General features: G+C 34.8%; 1 protein-coding gene across 7 annotated transcripts in view; it reads right to left on the reverse strand.

Moving 5' to 3' along the window:
• Nucleotides 1-15,501, reverse strand: part of tead3b (TEA domain family member 3 b) — a 44,240-nt gene that overhangs the window by 8,050 nt on the left and 20,689 nt on the right. The window contains exons 4-9 of one of the 7 annotated variants that reach the window (XM_073815233.1): nucleotides 8,478-8,542; nucleotides 6,583-6,645; nucleotides 2,867-2,878; nucleotides 926-1,054; nucleotides 471-514; nucleotides 328-384 (exon numbers count right to left, since the gene is read on the reverse strand). In XM_073815233.1, coding sequence (XP_073671334.1) covers nucleotides 328-384; nucleotides 471-514; nucleotides 926-1,054; nucleotides 2,867-2,878; nucleotides 6,583-6,645; nucleotides 8,478-8,542 — 370 coding nt within the window. Of the gene's footprint in view, nucleotides 1-327; nucleotides 385-470; nucleotides 515-925; nucleotides 1,055-2,866; nucleotides 2,879-6,582; nucleotides 6,646-6,753; nucleotides 6,817-8,477; nucleotides 8,543-15,501 lie in introns of all 7 variants that reach the window. The other 6 variants (XM_065279510.2, XM_065279512.2, XM_065279511.2 and 3 more) reach the window with 6 other exon arrangements.

Genomic DNA, 15,501 nt, shown 5'->3' on the forward strand with positions numbered 1-15,501 from the left:
ATAACAGGCACTCGAGTGAAGAGTCTGAAAACTCGTGTTTAATTTTGGAGCTCTGATCAGAGGGTGAGAGCGAAGCACAAACTGTACAGACGTAGTTAAGCACGCTGCCAAAAAGTACGAGTAGGTCTTGAACACGGCTGAGGATAAAACGTTGTACTAAAGTAGAAAGACTGTGTGTTCGACATCATTACTGAACCCACATCGCCATACTTTATGTTTTCAAATAAATAAAGGATGTTGTAACATCAAATTTTCTTCCAGGGCAGGGCAACTTAAAGATCGTGTTAAGCTCGGTTTAGACTTGGTTTGTCTGCATAGGGAACTTACGCGTAGCTGGTGCGACCAAGCCCAGGACTTCTCACTGGGTTGTGCTTAAGAACCAGCCTGATGCATAAAAATATGATCCATTAAACATGCCATATACACAAACGCACACAGAAACACACATGATGTTTTTATTGGATACTCACTCCTGAGAGGGTCCTGGTTGTCCTGGGATGGGAGTCGGCCAGAACTGGAAAACAAGAATGAAATAATTAGCCAAAATGATTTCAATGTGTAAACATAAAAGGCTTATGGGCAGCATCTGTGGTGTAGCTACATAATAGAAGAAACCTTCACAACAGCCTTTGGTTTTGCATGACTAAGCACCATTCACAAAGTTTTGCATGCTAGACTTACTTTCTAAATGTGTTGTAAGCGATCACTACTGCATTTGCATTGCATTAGAAAGTCAAATAGTGATCAAATATATATCTTAAGTGAAACTAAACGTTTAAGTGTCTGCAAAATGCTTAAATGTAATGGGTTACCGTAAACACATTTTGCATAATTGTCCAAAACGAAAATGAAATTTTTTATAATCGTAAAACTATATTAAACTAATAAATAAGTTTGTATTAAAATGCGGATGTTCATACAGTACCCGTGCAGCGGGGGGATAAGGAGACTGCGGAAGAGGCGGAAGAGGATTCTTGATTAAATTGGGCGACACGATCTGAGCAGAAGAGAGCGCCGCCATGTTCTGGAGAGCTTTGTCTTTGGATGCTTGATCCTGTGGAGATGAAGAAACACAGGTGAGTAAAAAAAATCATACACCGACAAAACGGCGTGAGATTATTGTTAATGACAAAACATAGCGTTTTCATTAATGCAAAGCAGCCTGCTGCAATATGACGTAAGCATTAGATACAGGAGGTCAGAGGAAAGGACATGTTTATAAAAAGAGATCAAGAGTAGCAGATGGGTCACATAGAGCAATATATACTCATTTTATTCAATCCTAATGCACTACCAATTTTGACAAAAAAAAAGAAACATGAAGTAAATGATTTAATAATGCCCCATGCATGCGTCTCTGGATTTCCTTTTTAATAGAAAAAGTAAAAGTAAAATATTATATATTCAACACATATATATACATATATATATATACATATATACATATATATATACATATATACATATATATACATATATACATATATATGTATGTATGTATGTATATGTATATATATATATATATATATATATATATATATATATATATATATATATATATATATACACATATACATATACATATACAAAATATTCAAATATAGAGATGAAACGATATATAAGCTAATAATCGGTATTGGTTGATAAAAGCAAATTTTCTCGCTATCGGCCGATAGTTCAAAAACAGTTGTTAGTCATGGCCGATATATCCTGTCAATCAAAACGAAACAGGAAAATATAATGAATTTGAGCTTTGTGTATAGAAAATCTAAATAAATATAACTAGTTTAAAGTTTATTATTAATGGTCATCATGTGAATAAATTACATCTTCAGAAAGAAGATTTCCAAACTATCAGTATCGGCAGATATCAGTCGGTATTGGTGGAAAAATGTAAAATCGGTGCATCTCTAATATTAAATATTCAACAATGAGATCACATTAATGTTAATTCTTTTTATGAAACATTTGTCTCTACATTTCATAAAAAATATACATAAAGAAAACTGTTTATTGGTGTCTACTGTTTAATTTTTTCTCATATATATGCAGACATTACAAAATATAATGAATGCAAAATATTGCATTCATTTAGTAAAATAGTGTGGAAAACCTGTCCACTTAAATATTTATTGCATTTTAGCTCTTGTAATAAACATTTTGAATATGCTTTGCTAAAATAGCTGTTTGTTTCATGGTTTCACTGACTTACAAAGGTTTTACAAAAGTTAATACATAAATGGATATATAGATTAAAAATTGAAAAAGCTGGAAAAAGGAAGATCTTTACTTCTTTAAAATATAATAACACCGACCTTACATTTCTCAAACAAGCACACTTTCCACCATCAACAAACACCATTACATTTCATGTCTCAACACAAGCCAGCCAATCTGACCAACCATTGAAGAAAAACATTTTGGCTGAGTTTCTTCTTGTAATTTAAAAAAATAAAAGAAACACCCTCAGCAATGAAAGATGATGTTTTTTGTGTGTTTGGAGGTCATTCCCGTCATTCCCGTTTCCAGAGGCTGTACATGTAATGTGGATAATAAACAGACTTGAGGTTCATTTAATAACAAACACATTAATCGATTGAGTTGAATTTAGTCACCTGCTTTTATAGACTCTTCATTCCTGAATAAGCTTCTAAATGATCCACAAGAACTAAAAGTGCTATGACATGGAAACTTCACAGACCGAAACGCCCAGGCGTATTATTAACATAAGAATTATAAGCAATCTATGCACACCGCAGAGCAAGAAGACAGGACTTTATAATATCAGTGCTGGATGTAAAATGAACCTTTGCAGGAGAGCCAAGCAAAGCCAAGCAAAAATAAAAACTGGCACTTCCACACTTACCAAGTTCATGGCCTGAATCAAAAGAAAGAAAGACCATTAGTACAATAATTGCAAAACTAGTTTTGTCAAACTGGTGTTGCTTTAGTGTTGGATATATGGGTCAAAAGACCATACTGGTCCAAAATCACAAGCCCGCCCTTCAGTTGAAAGAAATCCATATTATAATCCAAAATTAACTCAGGGTCTTATTACATTATGTGATATTATGACCCATTTATGATGGCAGTAACACCGCCAATGTGAAAACAACCATATGTTACCCATGCTGGCAAAATGAGTCGGTATGTGCTAAAGGCAAAATAAAGTATAAAATGTAGATTTTGGTTGAAATTTAGGTTTTAATAAAAATAAGTACATTAAGCTATTGTCCAGTGATCTCAATGCTCTAAATAGTCATTAAACATCAAAAATGTAGGGATGCACTGAATGTTCGGAAACCGAAAATAGCAAAAAAACTCAACAAGTTAAAAGGCGGACTGAATTTTACCAAACAATAAGGTTTTTGATGACATAATCGAATGTAACCAGCACAGTGAGAGATGTGCAAATGCAGCAAACATGTTGATAAAAGCATTTTAAAGTGTCTGAAAAATGCTAAAATATACAATTCTACAAGTTTCATTTATCATTTAAAAACAAGACATTCTGAACACCATGCAGCCAGTGTATGAGAAAAACATGTCAGCGGCGATCCTGGGTATTTTATTTGTCTTCTGAATGCACAAGCACGGGAAACGAGAGACTTTAACTCTTCATCTTATGTCATAGACGACGAAGAGCGTCAGCAGTATGAAATAAAAACTTCCTAATACCATGTCAATGACAAACACGCTTATATAAAACAAAAAATATAAATAAAAGTTTTAAGCTTTTTGTTTTTCCTCTGTCATCTCCTGTCAATCTTGTTGCCGTCTCTCTTTCTCTCCCATTGCTCGTGCACGCAGGCGCTTGTCCGCTCCACAACATACTGTACAGTGCTGCATTAAAGCGTCGTTGCAAGTTTCTTAGGGCAAAGTAATGAATTTGCATTTTGCACAGGAATAGAAGATTGGATTAATTTCAGAAGTTTTTTTTTTTAAATAGAGAATTTAAAAAAAATGTAATAACTAATTTTTGAAAATTTGCTCATTTTGCCAGCACGGGTCACATATGTCCATTTGGAAAAGCACCAAATTTAGGCGAATTTTTTTTGTGTTAACAACACACTGCATATCACTTGGTCTTTCTTTTCTCATTTAAAGTTGTGAAACTAAAGAATTCTTCAAATATAATAAATTAACTTGTAGATAGTCTTGCTGGTCTGTCTGTGAGGCTGTTTATAACTGGTATTAAGATGCGTTTAGGTTGATCGGATCACATGTGGAGGAGAGAGATACGTTGACGTTTACACCTGGTGTTTTAATCTGTCTCTTTTGTCCACTTTTGATTGATTCTGTCTTGATTACTTTGAGGGGGTGGTCTATGGGCGAGTCCCACCGCTTTCGTTTAAATGCGAGCGAGAGAAATGATGGGTTCACTGCAAAAAATGACTTTCTTAGTATTTTTGTCTTGTTTTTAGTAAAAATAGTTAAATATTCTCAAATCAAGATGTATCTTCTTGATGAGCAAAATGACTTAAGAAAATAAGTCTAGTTGTTAGACAAACACTATACAATTTAAGGGAATTTGTGCTTAAAACAAGCAAAAATACCTGCCAATGGGGTGAGAAAATTTTGCTTAAATTAAGTGTTTAAGAAAAAAAAGAAAACTTTTTAGATTTTTTTCTCACCCCATTGGTAGATATTTTTACTTGTTTTAAGTTTAAATTTAAGTTTAAATATAAACTAGACTTATTTTCTTAGGTCATTTTGAAAGAAAGAAAGAAAAATAATTTTTTTTGATATTTCTACTGAAAATAAGACAAAAATACTAAGTAAGAAAGTCATTTTTGCAGTGTTTAAATTGATGCACTGCAAAAAATGATTTAAGAAAATAAATTCTTAGTATTTGTGTCTTGTTTTCAGTAAAAATATCAAAAATTAAATTAAGATGCTTTTTCTTTATGCACAAAACATCCCAAGATATTAAGTCTAGTTATTAGATAAAAAATATCAACTTTATGTGATTTTGTGCATAAAACAAGCAAAATAATTTCGGTAACACTTTATTTTACGGTGTCTTTGTTACACATGTTACATGTAATTATTATAGTAATAACAGTTAATTATGCATAATTACATGCAACTAATCCTAATCCTAAACCAAACCCTAATCCTAACCCCAACCCTACAGTAAGTACATGTTGTTGATGATTATTACTTAGTACTTAAATATATAATTAAAATGTAACAGTGACGCCTTAAAATAAAGTGTAACCATTCATTGAATTTTTCTTGAATTTAGTGTTTAAGAAAAAATTGAAAGATTTTTTTGCTTTTGATATTTTTGATCTAAAAACTAGAATTATTTTCTTGAAAATAATGTTTTGCAGTGTTTGAACTAATATTATGTCAGAGTCCACTTCTTTGGTTTTTAGTAAACATGATGTACATTTTGTGCATGTATATGTAAGAGCTTTATCTAATATTTCAGCCCAATTAATGAAATAAGCTTGCAGTTGCTTCAGTTTTATTAATGAAAGCCTAAACACTGTGCGTTATAAGACAAAAACATTGTGCTTAATACATTACATTAGATCAATAGGCGGAGAGCACATGCGCATCTACACCCACCCCAAAAACAAACCAGTCGAATGCATTTTCGATTACCTCTGAATGTGGTTGAAAGTGGATGAGCTCAAAACATTTTACACCCTGTTTACACTTTTTTTTGGCGTCGTCCACTTGTGATCCGATCGACCAAAACGCATCATAATTCTAGCTTTTGTGATACAGATCAACTGTCCATGTGACCAACAGACCTACACCAGTATTGTGTTTTGACCCATATGCTGATTGCAAGAACTAGTCAGTCAATTCTAAAAATGTTTGCTAGGCCTTAAAATCCCATTTAGGTGTGAAGTAGAAAGCTTGCATGTTTTGTCAGTTAGGCAAACACTCCCAAAACCAAAACACATACTGTAAACTGTAGGCCTATTAAATAAAATGTTATGGATTTTTTAATAAACATATAACTGAATAACATTTGCTAAGGCTTCCTGTAGTTCATGCAAACACTGGAAGGGGGCGCCACACCCAAACATATACAACACAACAGTGCTAAAAGTTAAAAAACATACAATATCTCCTCTTAGGCATAGCATGTCCATGAAAACAAAATATCATCACTACATTTCATGATGTTTGAGTGAAACACTGCTGAATGGCCTCAGCATGGTGCTTTTGTCTGTGTAACGAAGTAATATTGGTGGACCACTGATTTAAATAGCTTTGTGTCATCAAGCAATTCTTCACAAATAATAAAAGAAAAACAGTAATGAGACACATATGGAGAAAAGGAAGGCTGAAAAATAGTGAGCCTCAGGAAAGCCAACAGGCAAAGAGCTCAGCGATACAGCAGGGGCGATCATGCGTTTCAAAACAACACATGCTACGCTACACTAAAACATGGTCCTCCATCTGTGTCGAGAACTTTAACACAAGCACCTCATTGCTGAAACTTTGACCTTGTCGGGATTTTAGTCAGCCAATAGATAAACTGAACTTATCGTGAACTCTCATTGGTTCGTGCAAAAGCAAAAGCAATAAGCCCCGCCCCACCCTCAGGAAAGCGCATACCTTCAGTTTTGACTGTATGTCGCGAGATTTTCTCCTGGCAAGAACCTGCAAGTGGCTAGAAACCTGCAGAACAGTAAAGCAGGAGAGGAGGAAAAGAAAAAGAGGAAGAGGAGAAAGAGAGAGAAGCCTTAACCAAAGAGGAAGAGTTGAGCTGTCGTGCTTTAGACCTACCTTTATACCGGCTTGATACTCTCGGACTTTCTTCCGCGCTAACACCTGTATGTGACTAGATACCTGAAGAATTTCGAGACAGTTTAACAAAAACACACATACACACATCCACGGTCACATGACAACACATGACTGCTATTTGCCTAATGATCTTAATCGACCCTGGTTGTAAATTCAAAAATAAAGTGCTTCTTGTACCCATTTACACCAAAAATGAAAATTCTGACTAAATAGACAGGAAAGGACAAATTATAGGGTGTTTTAGGGCTGCAACTAACGCTTATTTTCATAATCGATTAATCGGGCAATTATTTTGACAATTAATCGCCTAATCAGGCGATTATTTTGTCAATTAATCGACTACTCTGATAAAAACTTAAATATTTGCTCATTTAAGTTTTCACTTAATTTAGTTAAATAAGGCACTTAATTAGGGTATTCACATGTAGAAGTGTAAAAGCCACACACTACTACAGAGTTTTAAAAATATAATCTTTTTGATTTTGATATTTTAAGCCTTAAATAAAAAAGTTTGTGCAGCCTTTAGTAAAACATCTTTAAACGTCAAAAAAAAAAAAAATTGAGTCTTCAGGGATGTGCCGGTGAATAAATGAAGCCACAGATAAAAAACCTCATTTTAATCTTTAACTTTAGACCTTTAATTATTCGTTAGTAACAAAATAAATAAGCCATATGATATGAAAGTAAAATAACCTACATTGTTACAGTAATAAAAACCTGTACTTCCCCTTACTTTAAAACAGATGCTTACACTGCAAAAAAAAAAAAAAAAATTCTTAAATTAAGATGCTTTTTCTTGATGGGCAAAACGACCCAAGAAAATAAGTCTAGTTTTTAAACCAGGTATATTACATTTTAGTGATTTTGTGCATAAAAAAGAAAACAAATTTTCTTGATTTTTTCTTGAATTTAGTGTTGTTCAAAAATTTTTCAAGATTTTTTGCTTACCCCATTAGCAGATTTTTTGCTTGTTTTATGCACAAAATCACTTAAATTTGATATTTTTGGTCTAAAAACTAGACTTATTTTCTTGGGGTGTTTTGCTCATCAAAAAAAGCAGCTTAATTTAAGAATTTTTAGATATATTTTTACTGAAAACAAGAATTTATTTCTTGAAAATCCTTTTTTGCAGTGTAGTTTGTAATTCATAATATTTTTGGCATGAAAACCCAACAACAATTAAACAAATACAAACTCACTTATATTGAAGAACGATATTAAACCTTTATTACCACCATTCTTTTGCGCTTTTGCTTCCATTATTGTACTTCAGGGTTGCCAGATCAGTTATGCATCACATTGCATAAGAAAACCAGCCCATTCAAAATTAAGAGCACCACAATAATTATTCACATCCCAAATAGCAACAACAAATTAACTAAATCCTTCCATCTCTAACCCACAGAAAACATTTACCTGCTTAACCGGTTTTTATTGACAAATTTCATAATCGATTATTAACTTAAAAATAATATTAATTAATCAATATTATTTTATCGATTAGTTGTTGCAGCCCTACATTATTTAATGATAATCCTATCTTGAGTAAATTCTATTTAAAATCCGATTTGTTCTTGTGTATATTTACATATGAATATGAGTGAACAACTCTACACAATGCAAAAAAAAAACATTTCAATAAAAATGATTATAAAATATTAAATGTCATGTAATGCAGGTTACAAAAATGTCGAGTGAAATACCTGTTTTCTTGTGCGGGTTTTGCCCGTCCTCAGCTTGATATATCTGGCGATAAGCTCATTGCGACCTGAAGGGTAAATAAAAAAGAGAAAATGTTGAGAAAATGTTCAATAACTACAGTGACCAAAAGGTGGCGACAGAGGAGAACAATAAAAGGAAGAAACACACATTTACATTTATGCATTTCGCAGATGCTTTTATCCAAAATGACTATAATTGCATTCAAGCCATACATTTAAATCAGTACACGTGTTCCCGGGATTGAACCCATGACCTTTTGTGCTGCTAATGCAATGCTCTACCGGTCATAAAAATGTGTTTGCCACATCTCAAAAAACTAAATTACTTTAAAAGTTCCACATATCCTCTGTAACTGTATATTATATTTTAAGATACCCATGGCTCTGTTAAACACACTGTATGGTATTTAAACTATTCTGCAGAATCTGAATAGCCCTGAACTGAAAACAAAACATCATCACCCACCATCAGGTGGCAGCAGTGAGAAAACATTACGAGCAAAACTTTTCTTGCTCTCTTCTTAAGGTTGCCCTGTAAGCCTGTAAGGGTTAAATCATTTTCACAATACCTCAAAGACTTCAAACGGCACTTTCAAACATAAGGCCCTGGAGGAAGATCATACTCGAATGGTAAACGAAACACGCTTGAGATTCAATCCAAAACCAGTCGCCCTACTGAACCAGCATCTAACAAGCAGCTAATATGGTTTAGCATTCTGGAACTTGTCTCTAATTTGTCAGACATGGTGAGTCTGAAAAATAGGTCTGCTGTTTTATCTTCACTGTGTACATTTATTAAAGGAATAGCCCACCAAAAATAAAAATTACCCTCAAGCCATCCAAACACAGTCAAGAGTTATATAAAATTATATCTTGGCTCTTTTCAGCTTTATAATGGCATTGGATGAACATTTTCTCATGAACATGCATACAACTTAGTTTATAAAGTTTAAAATATAAATGTTTCTTTCCAAAAAATAAAAACATTGCTTCACCTCAGAAGACATTTAATAACTGTATAGTTTAGTTGTTGATGGATGGATATGCTTTTTGGAGCTTTACAAATCGGGCACTATCCAATGCCATTATAAAGCTGAAGAGAGCCAGGATATAATTGAATATAACTCTGACTGTGTTTGATTGAAAGAATAAAATCATATACACTAGGGGTGGGCGATAAATAAGTAGTTATTATAAATCGCTAGGTATGATAAATCGGTAGAAATTTATAAACCGGTAGAGATTTTGGACTATCGTTTCTATCGAGGTTACGCGCCAACGTCATGTTGCTGTGCACGTGGTCATGAAAACGTAACGTTTGTACACGTATTTAGGCACCGCAGTTTAAAATCAAGTTGTTTTAAGCCATTGAAACACAAACAACAGTGCTAAATGTGCACACTGTTTTTGTGTGAGAGGAGCGCGCAAGCGGCGCATTCGCTGCTCATTGAGCTTGTGAGCATTTTTGCCGCTTTTTTTGTGGATTTAAATAAACATATGCGTAAAAATTCTCATCTTTGCAAGTATCTTCATAAACACGACCATTTGGGTCTTAAGAGAAAGTAAACAGCTGAAAAGGAAAACCCATACGGATTTTGGTCTTAAAGGGAAAGTTACCTAATTTTGCTCATGTCTGTCACTCATGTTAATCAGATATAAAAATAAATAAATAGATAAATCACTGACTGCTTACCCTCATTGAGCTTGACTTTTGTTTTGTTTTTTGTTTATACGTTTTTTTCTAGAATTATGAAAATTCTATTGCATAAAAGATTTTAATAACATAAAAACCATATTAAAAGAAAAATATAAATGATACATATCGTTATCATGATGAATCCTATCATGATATAAGATTTATGTCATATCCCCTCCAATATACACCCAGGATGGCTTGAGGGTGAATAACATATGGGTTAATTTTCATTTTGGTGTAAACTATTCCTTTAAAGTTGCCCCATTTAGCATATATGGTTTTATAATGTGGTAGATGTTCACATAACTCATCTGGGTAATATACTTATGCCGCAATAGTAAGCCTGTCTGGAACCGAGCTGATTTAAACCACAATACTGTATGACACTTGCATTACATGTGCAGTTCCTGCTGCTGTGAAGGTCATCACACCACTGATCTACTGACGTGATGCCCAGCCAATGCCTGACCAATGACAACCGGCGGAACCAGTTTAATTCGCTTACCCGTTCACATACCCCGATAGTATATATATATATATATATATATATATGTATCTCTGTCAGGGGTTTTTCTCGTCCTAGGAGTTTTCTCCCTGGACTAGCCTGGAGGGTTTTTCTCCTAGGGTTTTTTTTTAACCCATGGAGAGTCCGCCACCTTTGGCTTAACTTACTACTTTACTGTATACGTTACATTATTACTACGCTCGCTTTTCTATGATTTTCCTACATCTATTAATGTAAAGCTGCTTTGAAACAACTAACAATTCTGAAAAGCGCTATATAAATAAAGTGAATTGAATGTTACTTTACTCAACACTGGCCAGGATGGACCAACAAAAGCCACTGGTGATTAGTGAATAAGGATTTTTTAAGTGGTCAAAAAGATGTGACACCACCATAAGGTTTCTATGACTTTCTCCTTATTTAAATGAGGGCCAATGTAGTATTTGGCTTTCTGTGCCGTGCGTCTTATAAGGAAGTAATTAGCAGATGACTTTTGCAGCCCAATGATCAACACCCATAAATGTGTCTCAGTTTTGAGCGAGACCACTGTACTAGGGTTTAGTTTCAGTAAGGCTTGCACACCCTTCCCTAGACACACCCTCTCTCTCTCTCTCTCTCTCTCTCTCTTTCTCTCTCTCTCTCTCTCTCTTTCTCTCTCTCTCTCAGCCTCCGCATTCTTTGCATTCTTCTGCGCCTGTGACATCTGCCCCACACAACTTGATTTGATGAGGGTAACAGCCTGGAGCTTGCGTTTAGAGAAGCAGAGAACGACCAAAAAGTGGGCGTGAGAGAGCGAGACAGACAAAGGGCCTCGCTGTTTCTGGCAACAACCGGCAGCTGAATGTCACCCTGCTGTCCCCAACGGACACCCACACCTGCCACAGACAATCCTGCCATAACACGGCCCCTACTGTGTCCCATATCCCCATCTCCCATCTCTCATTCCCTCTTCAAGTTTCTTCTCAACCTTTGCTCTTAGGCCGTGTCCGCAAAATAAGTTCAAGTGGGAGACACGTGCGCTCGAGGTGCAATAATATGCTTGAATTTCTGGTGTGGGATATTTAGGGTGGTATAGAGGTTAAAGGGATAGCTCACCCTCAAGCCATCATTGGTGTAAATGACTTTCTTTTTGGATAGTGTCCCATTTTTGAAGCTCTGAAAAGCACATCTATCCACTAAAGACTTAAACTACAGCCGTATGCATGTTCATTAAGAGATTTGAGGACAGGTAGAAGGCCCAATGTTTGTTTTAAACTCTAATCCAATGTTACAAAAAACCATTGCTTCACATTTAATAATCATAAGGATTAGTTTTTGATGGATGGATGATATTAAAATGGGGCACAATGACTTTGCACAGCTAAAAAGTCCCAGGATGTAATTTAATATATATCTATGTAGATATAAGAGAAAAATGTAACATTTTTTTAAATTCATTCTTTGGCACCTTTAAGCTTTGCCTCCTGTCAAACCAATGATAATGACAGTAGCTCATCTTTCCTGATGATAATCCAAACAAATCAAAACTCAACAACTTCAAACAAATCCTCATCTTAAAAAATCTGCAGAATGGATTTAAATACTTTTAAAAGAGGGAGCTATAAATATTACAAAATAAATATAAAATATTTACTTTTATTTAAGGTTTATAATAAAAATACAATTAGTACTGTGCATTAAATAAAAGCAATAAATAATGTTAATACTAGTTTTGCATTTAAAATGGCATATATTATTGTTTATAGCGTTATACAATAGCAAAATAAAAAAGCTTGTGTTAATACGTTCTCATGATTGATTTGGCGTGTATTAGGATAATTTCATAATTTTTACAAAACGATGTGAATAACTTTTATAAATGATCATTTTTAAAATAAGAAAATAAAACCTAATAAAAGCATTTGTCTTGTAAACTGATTTGAAATGATCAAGCGGTGTCTGTCACATAGTCGTCAGAGACGTGAGGTTCTCTCGTGATAAGTTTTATTTCAGACATCTCAAATATCAAATAGTTTGTGCTCTCTCTCTCTTTGAAAACCGTCACAGTAAACAACACAGACTTCTACTACTACCAAACATGTGCATGCATGCAATCTGTATGCTTGTCAATGAGAGGACCTAAAATCTGCAGAAATCCAAAGAGTGCTTAGGGTGCAACGCACTGCTGCAGGCTTCACCATTTCAAACACAGGTGGAAAAGTATTTGCAGGTGGAAAATATTTTGACACCGTAACAGCTATGAAACCAGACAGACGGCATTTCTGCCATTCAGCGGGGTTGTAAATCACACGGGTTAAATGAGGAAAGGTCTTTTTGATTCCAATGGCTTGCTGCAGACGTACCCAATTAAAGTTGGCCTGGCATTTGGCACGCGACACATTCGGGCGATGCTTATGGGTTCTTCAGAGGTCAACATAAGTGAATGTGAAAATATATTCAAAGCCAAACCTCACTAATAATATCAAAATATAAAGCCATTAAAGTGCGACTCTTGTTTGCACTTATCAACATTACTGAAAAGAGACGTCTCCATGTTGCACACCGTTGTGCAACCTGATTCAGGCGATATTAACAGAGCCAAAGCAGTTGGTGTTCGAGGCCTAACGTCAGCGGTGTATTATAAGCACTGACGTCATTTTCCTCGTGAGATGGCTTCTTTAGTGGCCGGGAACCATCAGATGACTGTATGTAAACTGAGAAGGTGTTTATAGACAGGAACGAATCGGTGCTTAGTGAGGTCAACACACGCTTTTCTAGTTGCATGTTGTGATACTTTTACAATTCAGTTTATTAAAATATAAAATTATGAGTGCACCTTTGTTTACACAATACCTGAATGAAGTTAAATTGTAAAAAATAACTGCAAAACATGGCCAATTTAAATGTAAAATCAATTGTTAAACCATTACTCCATTTATACCAAACTGATAAAACGGCATCGTACTAAAACTAGGAATTAAGGATTACTAGATATCAATTGATCAAAGGAATCCCTCCACACACATATGTGACCCTGCACCACAAAACCAGTCATAAGTCGCACGGATATATTTGTAGCAATAGCCAACAATACATTGTATAGGTCATTTTCATTTTATTTATGCCAAAAATCATTAGGATAATAAGTAAAGATCATATTCAATAAAGATATTTAGTAAATTCCTACCGTAAATAAATATAAAAATTGATTAGTAATATTAGTAATATGTGTTGCTGAGAACTTCATTTGAACAACTTTAAAGGCAATTTTCTCAATATTTTGATTTATTTGCAACCTCAGATTCCAGATTGTATCTCTTGACCAAATATTCTTGTATCTTGACCAAATATTGTCCTATACGATAACGAACCATACATCAACGGAAAGCTTATTTATTCAACTTCAGGTGATGTATAAGTCTAAGTATCAAAAAATAATAATTTTGTGGTCCATGGTCACATATAGTTCAATATGTGGCAGATATTAATACCACACACACACAACAGGCCTAAACTTGCCAAAAATGCCAACAATGTCCTATCAACAATGTCATTTTTCCAGTATTTTCTTATCGACGAGTCCCAATGTCTGTAACACATAGCAATGGGGTGTCCTTCTGACTGAATAGTGAGTCAGTAAATATGTTTATATTTAACATCAAGGGGAGGATAAAGCCTAAATGATGTAACCTCCGTCTAAGCTCGTTCCAAAATCTAGCAAGCGATACTGAACCCAGGAAAACAGCAAGAAAAACTTGATTAACTTTACTATTGTTACTAAAATACTTGTTTCAATGTTTCCTGCAATTTTTCAAAACAGGTTACAACAAGGTATCTGTGACCTTGAACCATAAAACACATAAGGGTACATTTTGTTATTGAAATTTATACATCAGCTGAAATTGAATAAATAAGCTTTACATTGTGGTTTGTAAGCAGGGTTTCCCGCAGCATTTTGCAGTTCAGGCGGCCCACCTAAGTTGGGAAACCCTACCGCCTTAACTAGGTCGTTCCAAAAAAAATTGCTGCACTAAAAAAGGCCATCAAATGCATCTCGGGGAATAGCGCGGATGCGCTTCACACCGCGAGCGGGAACGCGTGCTACACAGCCGAAATGAGAAAGATGTGGTCCGGACCGTCACTAGCCAGAGGATAACTAGCCAGTTGATAAAACATCTCAGAGAATAGCACGGACGCGCTTCACACCGCGAGCGTGCACGCACGCCACACGGCCGAAAATTAGATAAAAACGTGGTCCATCATGTCTGGAGGATAGCCAGTTGATAAAACGCGTGTCCGTGAGAACTTTTAGTGGACGTATGTTTTGGGTTTATTAAAGCCTGTTATTGTATTAGTCTATAATTCTTGCAAATCTAAAGTAAGTTAGCTGGTGATTTTGTTGTTTGAGCAACCTGCTAGCTAGGTTTCACGTGCCTGTTGATTAGATATAATTGTTGAGCGCTCTTGCTCACGTTAGTTATGTGCATTATTTACATGCTACAGTTACATTCCTTTAAAATAATGTAATTAATAGTGGGAAATAATCAGGTTTTTTTGCGCCATCTATCATCGTTCGCCAGACGTTCTACAACATCTGCTTCAGTTTGTGTTTATTACCCCTTTAGATTCACTTAATCATGCAGATATTCCCAGTAGAGGTAAAAACATTGAATTCATTAATAATCTAGTATGTGTTCATTTTCTGTTATAGTTTCTTCAAAATTAAGTTTTGTTTGAGTGTTTTAAAGTGACACCATGTAATTTTTCAACCTTCATAATACATTTTCAAGACCCTTGTGATAGTACATGGACTTTAAATAGGTTGA

The sequence above is a fragment of the Paramisgurnus dabryanus genome, chromosome 7 (assembly GCF_030506205.2).
Source record: "Paramisgurnus dabryanus chromosome 7, PD_genome_1.1, whole genome shotgun sequence".
NCBI lineage: Eukaryota > Metazoa > Chordata > Actinopteri > Cypriniformes > Cobitidae > Paramisgurnus > Paramisgurnus dabryanus.